Source organism: Electrophorus electricus, chromosome 13, assembly GCF_041902795.1.
Source record: "Electrophorus electricus isolate QZ-2024a chromosome 13, ASM4190279v1, whole genome shotgun sequence".
Classification (NCBI taxonomy): Eukaryota; Metazoa; Chordata; class Actinopteri; order Gymnotiformes; family Gymnotidae; genus Electrophorus; species Electrophorus electricus.
The window spans coordinates 8,570,001-8,581,009 of NC_137509.1; the positions used below are offsets into that span (position 1 = coordinate 8,570,001).

At 41.9% G+C, this 11,009-nt stretch overlaps 1 protein-coding gene across 1 annotated transcript in view; it reads right to left on the reverse strand.

The window, feature by feature from the left end:
• Positions 1-10,248, reverse strand: part of ntn5 (netrin 5) — a 14,492-nt gene extending 4,244 nt beyond the window's left edge. The window contains exons 1-3 of the mRNA XM_027008677.3: positions 10,116-10,248; positions 1,453-2,870; positions 1,007-1,195 (exon numbers count right to left, since the gene is read on the reverse strand). Coding sequence (XP_026864478.2) covers positions 1,007-1,195; positions 1,453-2,857 — 1,594 coding nt within the window. The 5' untranslated portion in view covers positions 2,858-2,870; positions 10,116-10,248. The remainder of the gene's footprint in view (positions 1-1,006; positions 1,196-1,452; positions 2,871-10,115) is intronic.
• Positions 10,249-11,009: the final 761 nt, after the last annotated feature.

The window sequence follows — 11,009 nt, forward strand, 5'->3', positions numbered from 1 at the left end:
AAATGTAAGGTTTATGGTTGTGAGTGCAATGGGATAAAGTTAAATATAAACCAGAGGGGTGGTGAAGAGAAACCAAGTAACATAAATACACATAAAGGCAATGGGGGGAAAAGTGGGTATAAAACCCGGTAATGGTTAGCATCACTCTGAGGACACATTTCAGCCCCTTTCATCCCCACAGCACTCATCCCCATGACAACCGGATGATGTGGAAGAGAGCAACCAGCAGACATAACCGAGCAGCTCTGCTTCGACTCAGCTAGCGCTCATTCAAACATTTAAACATGACCTTGCAAACATTTAAACACTTTCAAATAATCAGGCCAGCCTCAGCATTAACAAAGTGTAAATTTATCCCTTTTTGAACATTTGAAATGTTTTTGTCACGCTAAACTCAAATATTTACGTGTTTGCTCTTACCCTCCAAGGTTCATAAAGTACATGACTATGCTTTAGGTGTTGTATATATTTCTGAGCCTTTCATATACGACATCCACATTAAATTATGAGTTAACCTAGTGAAGCATGACACGACCATGTCCCTCCACACGAAGACCGCACACAGCCAGTGTGAATTGATGTTATATTCAGACCGAAAAGCATGCCACGCACATGAGAGCAGAGGTCAAATGTCAGAGCACATTCCAACACTCACAGTGTAGCCATAACACAGACACATACTCTAACCCTTTCTCTGTCTCTCACACAAGCTAAACGAACCAGGTTCTAACTCACACCAAGAGAATATGATAAAAATTCACCATGTGAATCAATGGTAAGACATTTTTAAAAAGATTTTAAATTGTCAGGTCAAAAATGTTATAAGTTGATAAACCAATGTTATAAGTGGCAGAAAGTTATTATTTAAACCAGTTTTACAGTATTACATAGCATGCATTCATCATGTAGGCATTCACACACACAAACACACACACACACACACACACACACACACACACCACACACACATACACACACACACACACACACACACACACAGACTGACGTTGGCAGGCCTTGCGATGGTTGATGGGCTTGCTGTTGTTGCGGGTGTATCCACTCTGGCAGAACTGGCAGTGGCGCCCAGTTGTGTGGTGCCTGCACTTCAAACACACCCCTCCACTGACCCGGCCAGACTGCTGAAACACTGCCATGCTGAACCTGCATTTACTGGAGTGGCCATTACACTCACATGCTGAGAGTGACAACAAACCGAGAGAGAGAGAGAGAGAGAGAGAGAGAGAGAGAGAGAGAGAGAGAGAGACACAAACAGAAAGTGTTTGTGAGTAAAGGTACAGGATAAAGAGAGATGGTTATAAGATCATGGAATTACTTAAGTTTTAGTGTGAGTTTGGGAATCAGTTCATTAATTAATAGACCTGGATTTAAAGAACAGTAAACTATATAAGATTATTCAGACAATGATACACACACTGTACAATCATAACTCACGGACGCACGGGTGTGGCTCTGTGGGTGTGGCCCGCTGCCAGGGCCGATCATAGTAGAATGGTTCACAAACATCGCAGTCTGGTCCAGCTGTGTGATGCTCACACTGACAAACCGCCTGACCTTGGCTGTCCCGACGACAGTGGGAGGCGTGGCCATTACACTTGCACCTGCCACCCACCTGGATGTCAGCGAGAGTGAGAGGAAATCTAGGAGGAGCTGAGAGCGAGGAATGGCGGAAGTGGTGGCTGTTCTTGTTTCTTGATCTGGAACGAGATCTTTCGATTCCAACATTATTCCTCTTTCTCCTCAACTCCCTCTTAGAGCCCTGACCCTGCCCTTCTACTATCCAATCACATGTGCCTTTTGGGCATGGCTTCCAATGGGGTGCATCTTTTTTACGACCTCCACCTTTGCGCCTGCCATCTTGAGCCTCAGTTTGTTTGTGGGTCACATTGTGTCCACTTTCTGTTAAGGAACTCTTGTTGCGATTTCTCCTTGATGACTTTCTTGCCTGTCCCCCTTTCCTGTGTCCATTTCCTTCTGAACTCTTATCAATAGTATCCTTACCTTGCATCTTCAAAGCACTTTCCTTTCTATCCTTCTCACTTTGAGTTGCAACTGCACCCTTTGATCCCTTTCTCCATGTCAGAACCTCACCCTCCTCATCTATCTTTGTGTCAAGCTTATCTGTTTTACCCTGTGAATGGTGGAATACTATTCTGATGTCAGTAGCAGTCACCCAGTCCTGAAGCCCAGGACTGTATTCAAAATCTGCTGAGGAAGGGCGTCCGTCCAGGGTGGAAAAGGCCAAAACCATCCCTCCACGGTGCTTCTGCAAGGGCCTCGGATCGGAACAAAGGGACTCTGTCTCCTGGTGCCTGGTCAGAGCCACAGACTGAGCTGGGAGACCAAATTTCCCCATGCAGTTGCTGGAGTAGAACTGCAGGGGGCGCCAGCTGTGACCATAGTCCATCGATTTCAGGATCGAGATGGAGAACGGCGTGGTAGGCTCCACCTGCTGGCAGAACTGCAGGCTGATGTAAGTGACCTCAAAACGTCTGCCAAGGGGCACCGTTAAGGTCCAGTCCCTGGCACCTGAAGCTTCAGAGGCCGTCCAGCAGGTCAGGTTGTGGGGGTTGTGGAGGTCTGTCAGGGCACTGGTGTTCTTCTCCGACCCTTGCAGAAGACCCTGGGCAAGCACAGGCACGCCATATGCGGCATTGATGAAATCGGACAGGCAGTGGCGTGGATGCCCATCATGGTGGTAGCAGGGGTCGTTGGATGAGGCCCAGCGAAGAGAGGATTGAGAAAGAGAAAGCGAGAGGAAAGAGGGAGGGAAGAAAGTGAGTAGGAGCAGAAGGAGGAAAGAGAAGGCCGGGGAGGGAAGGGAGTAATACTGGGACATGATGTCATTGGGCCTGCAACAGAAGAGGGAAAAGAAGTAAGAAGAATTTCATTTAATGAAAGAAAAAAAAAGGGGTCACATCATAACAGGAAAGGTGACTGATGGATTTATTTGACACATGAATGAAGGCCAAAAGAGTGTGAGCATCACGATATCCATTTTGTCTGACCACACCACCTGTGCCCCAATTGAAAACATCCCCGCTCATGCCACAGGCTCCAAGTGATGGGAGTCGACCATTTTACGCCAATAGCCCTGACCAATCAGCATCCAGTGTGACAGTGGGGGGCTCCCTCCGCGTGGTCTGTGTCACAGTGCCAAGCCTGATGTAGGCCTTTTAAACCCTATTCAACTCAACATCTCTGGGACTAAAATCCCACGAAGAAAGGGGCCAAACGAGCATGTGAACACGGAAAGGCAGTTTCTGAGAGGGATGACAAAAAGCATGAGGAACAGCTGGCCCTCTTTTCCAACCCCAATACCATTCATCAAATTTATAGTCATCCTCCCATTCCTAATCCAAACCTGCACAAACCATGTGGGGAAGAATCGGGGAACAAAGAAGGAGAGAAGGAACAGAAATTGAGGTAAGAAACAGACGTCAACTATTAAAAGAGAAGATATATGAAGAGTGAAGAAAAATAGGATTAGAGGAAAAATGGAAGAAAAGAAAGATAGTAAGATAAAATAAGATATAAAGAGATAGAGGAGTAAATAAAATCTTAAAGAAAAGGTACAGAACCAGGCAAGTGACACAGCATTTATTTTATATTTACTTAACAATTTCTTATATCTATAATGAAGATTAGCAAACCTGCTCTTGCCACAGCTGGGTGTTGCTGTCTATAAATTCACACCTGACACTGGATGGAAGAAGCTGGAGGTATATATTTTAGCTAAACCAAAAACCGAAAACTATCAATAATAGTTAGTTATCTTTAAAAGCTACAATATATCATGACAAAGAAGAAATTGGCAAAATATGTGTTCGTTAGATAGCCACTTATGATATTAGCTGAATATTGTTTTTAGGCCTAAAATAAATGAATGTAAACAATCTACATTGAATTTGCACCCAAGCCTATGAAGACTGAAAACTTGTCTGGTTGCTTGATCTAGCAGTGAACAACTCTGTAAGCAAATAGGCCAACATAAGAGAAATTATGGCTGATCCAATATCATTGCTTACTTTCTGTTTAAACATAGGCCTAAAATAAACACTGGAGATCCAGTAACGTCCGGGAGACATGTTATATGTTTCATCAGAGGCTTAAATGGTTCAAATAATATTCTACTAACAAGCTACATTTACACAGGCTATTTTATTAATTTATGAGCTATAGACCTTGCACAAGTTTTTTGTGTCTTATCTGTCTCAAATTCATTTTGCACACATTTGGCTGAACTTGGATTGTTATGTACATGATAAACAGTGGAAACCCTGCTCTGGACACAACTTACAGCTTCCTGTTACAAGATACAGCGGCTGTTTTACCACGGTATATTAACGCAATGCCTTTATCATGAACTGTTAAGAAAAAAGGAAGGAGAGACATTCAGCAACAAAGACAGCATGGAAGATGGATGTCCGGCTCCACGAAGGATGGGGAAGAGAGAGACGGGAGTCTGAGATTAAAGGAAAACACAGAGTGGTACTCACTGAATGTGAGAAATGCATGTAGAACTGGCAGTCTCTTCAGAACATCTCCTACAGCAGTGGTAGTGGTAGGCTGACTTGTAATTGGAAAGTTGCTGGTTCAAGCCCCTGCTGGGTTTCCAGCGTTGGGCCCCTGAGTAAGATCCTTGACCCTCAATTGCTTAAGTTGTACTCAGTCATAATTGTAAGTTGCTTTGGATAAAATTATCAGGTAAACATGCAGCAGACGCATGTAGTCCTGATCTCTGTGGCTACATGTGTGTTACTCCCTCTGAGACTGAGTGGCTTTTTATTTGTTTTTATGTCAAGAACTTAACACCAAGGAAAGTTTAAAAACTTGCCCACAGACATGATGAACAATGATCACACTTTTCCATGAACAGCGTGACAGACTGTTTTGTCAGCTTGTAGCCTTAGGAGACTGTGAAACAGGCAGTCATGCCAAAGAACAGCTTCACACCCAACAGATTCAGTGTGTGAATCCCACAGTCAGTACCTCTGCAACTTATTTTTTTTCCCTGTTAACTCAGCCAATATCTGAATTCCCACAACACACTTCTAGACTAGCAAACATTTTTCCTAATTATTTGAGCTTATGCTTTGGGATATTTTAATCCCGTTGGTAATTATAATTAACAAGCCTTCTCCTTCCTTTTCTGCATCCCTCCATCTTTCTTTGCTCTCTCTGTCTCTGTATCACCTGCCCCTATCGTTCCAAGACTATTCCTAAGTGCTGATGATTGATGGTGGTCTAACAAGCGTTTGACATTGACAGCAGAGTCAGCAGGGATGCATAAACGGACCCGGTAGGAGAGGAGCGGGAGTTTCGCGAGAGTAGTCGCCGCCCTCAGTTAGCCCACCACCTGAAATTTGAGGAACCGTATGGGACCCAGGGGCAAAGGGGCAAAAGGGGGCAATACAGAGGGTGAGAAGTAAAAACGCAAAATTCCCTCGCTTTCTTTTTATATTTGTATTCTCGCTTTCTCTCCCACATTCGCTCTCATTTTCGTAGAATTCCCAGCACATGTTTCCTTTAAAAAAAATCGAAACATATCATCTAGACTGCTCAGCTGGCCGTACTTTCATTGGAAACGCCACAAAACAATTCATTCTGACACACTGGGGTGACGAGTGGTTCAACTGCACCTTCTGTTCGCCCGTCCCGCATTCCCGGGATTCGGTGCTCGGCATGCGATCATTCCAAACGTGTTGCGACATGCCCCGAGGGAAACACGAGAACACTGTCAAAAACGTATCCGCATTAATTGATAGTCTGATTAATTGGATCTCGGATTTCGAAGTGGCGTCTCTGTGTCAGGAAGACGATGCGTAAGGCTGTAGAGTTAGGAAAGTGGGGAGGGGGTGAAGATAGCTATTCGCGGCTTGCGGCGAGGCTCAGTGGAACGGGTTAGCGATATGGCTGGTGGGGGTGGCGGTGACCTCTCCCGTTACTGCACTTTTAATCGGTTACATTAGATTGTTAATTAAACAGAACTCATTAGGCTACATGGAGGCTCCTCGATGGACCGGTGATCCTCTAAAGGTTTTAGTTCTGGTATTTAGGGACAATTCTCTCCCAAAGGCCACATTTACACTTCGTACAGCAGTCTTTGTCTTGTCTTATCCCAGCTGCGCAGGTAGTTATGGTGCCCACAATTTATCTTTCTCTTTCCATAAATTCAGACGCTACGATTGACGGGGAGAAGTTAGATAACTCGATACACTTAAGACGCACCCCTCTTTGAAGATGATAGCGGTTCTTCTTTAGCCCACAGGCTACAAAATGTTACCACGACGTCAAAAATAAATTGACATAATAATTTTGTTTAAGGCGCCCAGCAGTCATAAACCTGTGTAAGCATCAAATATGACAGGATGCGTTTAAATGTTCTTATGTTACAAAACATATTTCCGTTATCCGTTTGTGATACGTTGTGAATATTGCTCCAAGTCCAGGTAGTTTTTCTTTACCCCCCATTTGCTGCCCTGGTCGTTGAGGTGACAGTAAGCAGCCTCTTGGGCCCATAAACCAATTTACAAGGTTGGGGTTTCTTGCGTTTACTTTGTTCAAACATAGGCCTAGATGTAACAAGATCTAGAAAGATCTGGTAGACACAGACTATGCATGTTTGACCAAAGACCATCTTAACTTGAATACTTTAAATAACATTCTGCTAACGAGCTTTTACATAGACTATTTTGTTAATTTACGAGGCCAAGTCTCCGTCGTGTCTAATCTCTCTCAAATGGATTTAGCACATTTGAATGAATTTGCAGATTCATTCTCCAAAGCCCTGGATACCTGTCAGCTTAGTGCTGCTTTTCAAATCCTAAATGTGAGCTTTTGCGTTGCGCTCTCGAGCAGATCCCTGAGGTTTTGTCGGCCTGTCACACTTTAACATACCTCGTCATGGATTACACTTTGCTGGTGTTTCACGCTCAGGCTCTGACAAGCGCTCCCGCAAAGACTCAGGAGGAGGAAGAGAGTTTGCCGGAGAATTCCAACAAAGACTTTGGGCATTTAGAATTGCACAATTAATTGTAATTACGGCCAAATGGGAAAACATTCGTTTTGGTCCCTATTATTAATCACAGCATTTTAAATGTTTACCTTTCAAAAGAGAAACACGTGTTCTTTTACACGAACACATACACATTCAAGACATGCAGCCAAAAAGTACTTACGACAATATTAAAAATAAACTAAAGCAAGACAGATACAAGAAACAAGACAACTCAGTGGATAGCTAAGTCAACGTTGTGTCGTCGTGCACCGGTGCATAGAACCCACGCGCGGAGCTATACCGTAACAGCTTTGGTAAAATACTTTTCTTCTTATAAACATAAGACAACTGAAACCTCGCTGATAGAGTGGCAACCGCTATTAAGTAGTGCCAGAGGCCCCACACTGCAGTCATTTTTGCCATCTACAGGCACTGACGGTTTCAGAACATTCCAGGAAGCCGGTGCTGTAGGTGTATTAATCTAATTTTAGTGGAGCAGTGACAGTGGAACACTGACAGGCCTCAGAAAATGGATTTTCACTGCTCGTATCTTCAGATAAAGGCTCGTGTCTGTCAGACACACACGTCTTTGGTATGGGCTATTTGTTAAACTGCCCTGTCCGCTGTAATCTACTAGAGACATGGTGCTGTGCGTTTAGAGTTAAAAAAAAAAAAAAAAAAAAAAAAAAAAAGATCTAAAATACAGTACTTAATGAAAAACACCACCCAAAACACCACCTACCCTTACAGTCTGTCAAAACAGATTATAAAAATTATTGTAATTAGGCCTATCAAAAGATCTCCATATGCGTTAAAATATCTAGAAGATAAACGGTTGCCACATAAAGTGATGTTATGTTTTTAGTAGGTACTGTCCAGACAAGTCATGAATCTGCAACCTGCAATTATTCATTCATGTTTCGAACATCCTAATTTAGGCAGACTTGTGTGCGCAATATGCTGTTAATATACAGGCGTTTATTCGGCTGACTACTCCTGCCGACTTCGCTATAGAAAAGGTACTTGGTATTCTGAGTTATACTGTTCATATGTTTAACAAAACAGACACTGGAGGACTGTTCGTTCATTCATGTTTGAAAGGGAAACCATATGTACAAAATAAAGCGAGACACACACACTCCCAGGCTAGGTTATGTGACCTGGTAGCGAGATTTCCTTACAAGGTTTAGTATTAACGCTGAAAAACGGTTGCATTTGAATTCGCCGTCCGCGTGAGCCAAACATAACATTCCACAAGAAAATTAGGGTGGGCTGTCAGAACTGTAAATCGATCAATTTAATTTAAAGGAATATGAAAGCAAAACAATGTTAATAAGAGGGTGTATCAGTTTTTCAAAGAGCACCGTTAAATCTTTTTATTCAAACCCAAATCATGCGTATAATATAATATATACCGTGTAATATATATTAATCACGTAAGTCTGTCACAAATAGGTTTGATATATGGCTACAAGCTTGCACGATATTAATTTCACGTTGATATTGTTGTGGGATGTAAATTAAACGGAACCGTGCTCCATCACTATAATGTTTATTTAATGAAAAACGATGTTTTATGGATCTATAATCACAACCAGTCGTAATCATCAGTTGACCTGACATATGTCACTGTGCACCAAGCTTCAAAGTGCACCCATGGACGGAAAACGGAAATTGCATTTTTATAAGAAAATAACGATCTCGCAGCTGGCTACGGGGTCTCAGGCTGCGAGAAGCTGTCTCTCTTGCGCTATTGTTTTATGTTGTTTTGAAGCCGTCAGCACTATTAGAAACAATTTCAAGTTCATATCCATCACAGATTATATTAATTTGATACAGTAGGAATTATTTAAAATTATAGGTCAGTCTCTAAGATGGAAAAAAATTAATTACTTAGCATAAATGTTTAAAAAACAAACCTCATAGTTAGGGTTTTAAAACAAACAAAGTGTGCAGTTCTAATTTTATAATTATAATTATAATTATAATTTCAGTAACTTTCCGTGTATATACCAAAGAGTGATTTGCATTGTTTTGTGTCGTTTTACGCCCAAAGACCCTTTGATTAGAACTTTGGCCATTACAAAGACAAACGAACTTTTAAATTATCAATCTACTCACGATATATGAGATAATATACAGTGTAATTTATAACAAATTATAATTCATGTGCTACTAATATTGGACATGACTCGCCACTTAAGGACTATCGAATCTTCTTCGCTGAGCAAACCTTTGTGAATGCTCTCTTGCTAGAAGTAATTTTTGCTGACTTTTAAAATTGTAATCTATTACTTTATGTTTTGTGTGCCGAAACTGCAATATAAAATGACAGGTAATAATAATAATAATAATAATAATAATAATAATAATAATAATAATAAATTGTATTAATTATTATCGTCCTGAAATAAAGTTCACTTAGAAAAATCAGGTACAGTAAAGTACATTTAAAAGTTGTTCACCTGATCAAATCTGTTCGCAGAAATGAAAACGACAGAGATACATAAATTGTCCGTTGTGGATTTCTGTAATAAGCTAAAAAAAAAAAGGAAATTAATATTTTAAATTTCATTTATTTTACAGTCGATAATTAAGGTTCTCCATATCATGCTTTCTGAGGTAAATTTCACAACATTCAGAATTTCATTTGTTGTGGAATTGATATCGTTTAATATTGTTCATCTATCAGCAAACCAGAGTCAAAAGCAGTGTTGTGACGCTGGAGTTTTTCCAGCATATCTAAAGTATATTAAACATACGTTTTGAGGTCAGATTCACACCAAAGTTATTATATAATGATGCTACGTCTTATATTCTAAATATCTCACCAAACCAGCGGCAATTTATAGCCCACGGGCAGCGGAATTACTTTTTTTGCACTTCAATGACAGGAGCTAACTATTATCGGACCATTTATGAGTAGTTTTAGAGGGAACTTCAGCCCTATTGCTATTTCAAAACCAATCAGCTTGTCAGTGTCTTTGCATTCAGTTCTAAATTTAAGCAAATCAATTCTGCCAAGTCCATAACCAAATACAAACAAGGAGGAAGATTAATTATAACACAACAAATAACAAAAACAAAAAACACCTACCACGTGCATTTCAGTGCAAGCTGCCAGTTCGCCCAAGTCTCGTGGTGTTGATCAATAATGGCATAGTAAGTTAAAAGCTTTCTAGCCGAGCGGCGCGCTTTGCGAACCCACTGCTGTCACTAGCTTTCCGCAGCAGGGGTTAAGTGTCATACTGACGTCACACACACGCTCGCTCTCTCGCTCGCTCTCTCTCTCTCTCTCTCTCTCTCTCTCTCTCTCTCTCACACACACACACACACACACACACACACACACACACACACACACACGCGCGCGCGCGCGCGCGCGCACAAACAAACGCGGGACTGAGAAAGGAAGCTTCCAATGTTTTTAATTGCAGGCGGGCGTATTGATCGGCGGCTTTAAGAGGAAACTACGAAAAAGACATGTTCGCGTTTCATTTATCTTCAGCAACCGGTGGAGCAGTAATGATGGAGTGTTTCTACGTTGCCAAAAGCAATTAGGTGGGGGGGGGAAGAGTGCTATGTTTAAGGGCACAGCGCCAGGATTTTGAACCGGTAGCCCTGAGGTCATCAATTTAGTGTCAGTTGAACGTACAAGTGAAAGAACACTTGACCAAACATTGCGCAGTCCCAGAAGTAACCCATGTCGCTCTCAAAATGCAGTGAAACTCACAGATGGAACTGCGAGAGGGAGAGACCGAAAAGAAAAAAGAACAAATGAACTGAGGAAGGAGAGACAAAGCAACTTTCCCAGAGCAGTCCCATATGGCTGACTTATGCCCTTGAGAACCGTTTCGCAGGTGTGAGCGCACACGCTCACGCACTGGAGCGATACGGTTTAGATTTTGATGACCTTGGACAGGAGACAAGTATAATAACTTTAATTGAGAGATGAACCATCATGATGATTGTACATCATAATTAAGTGAAG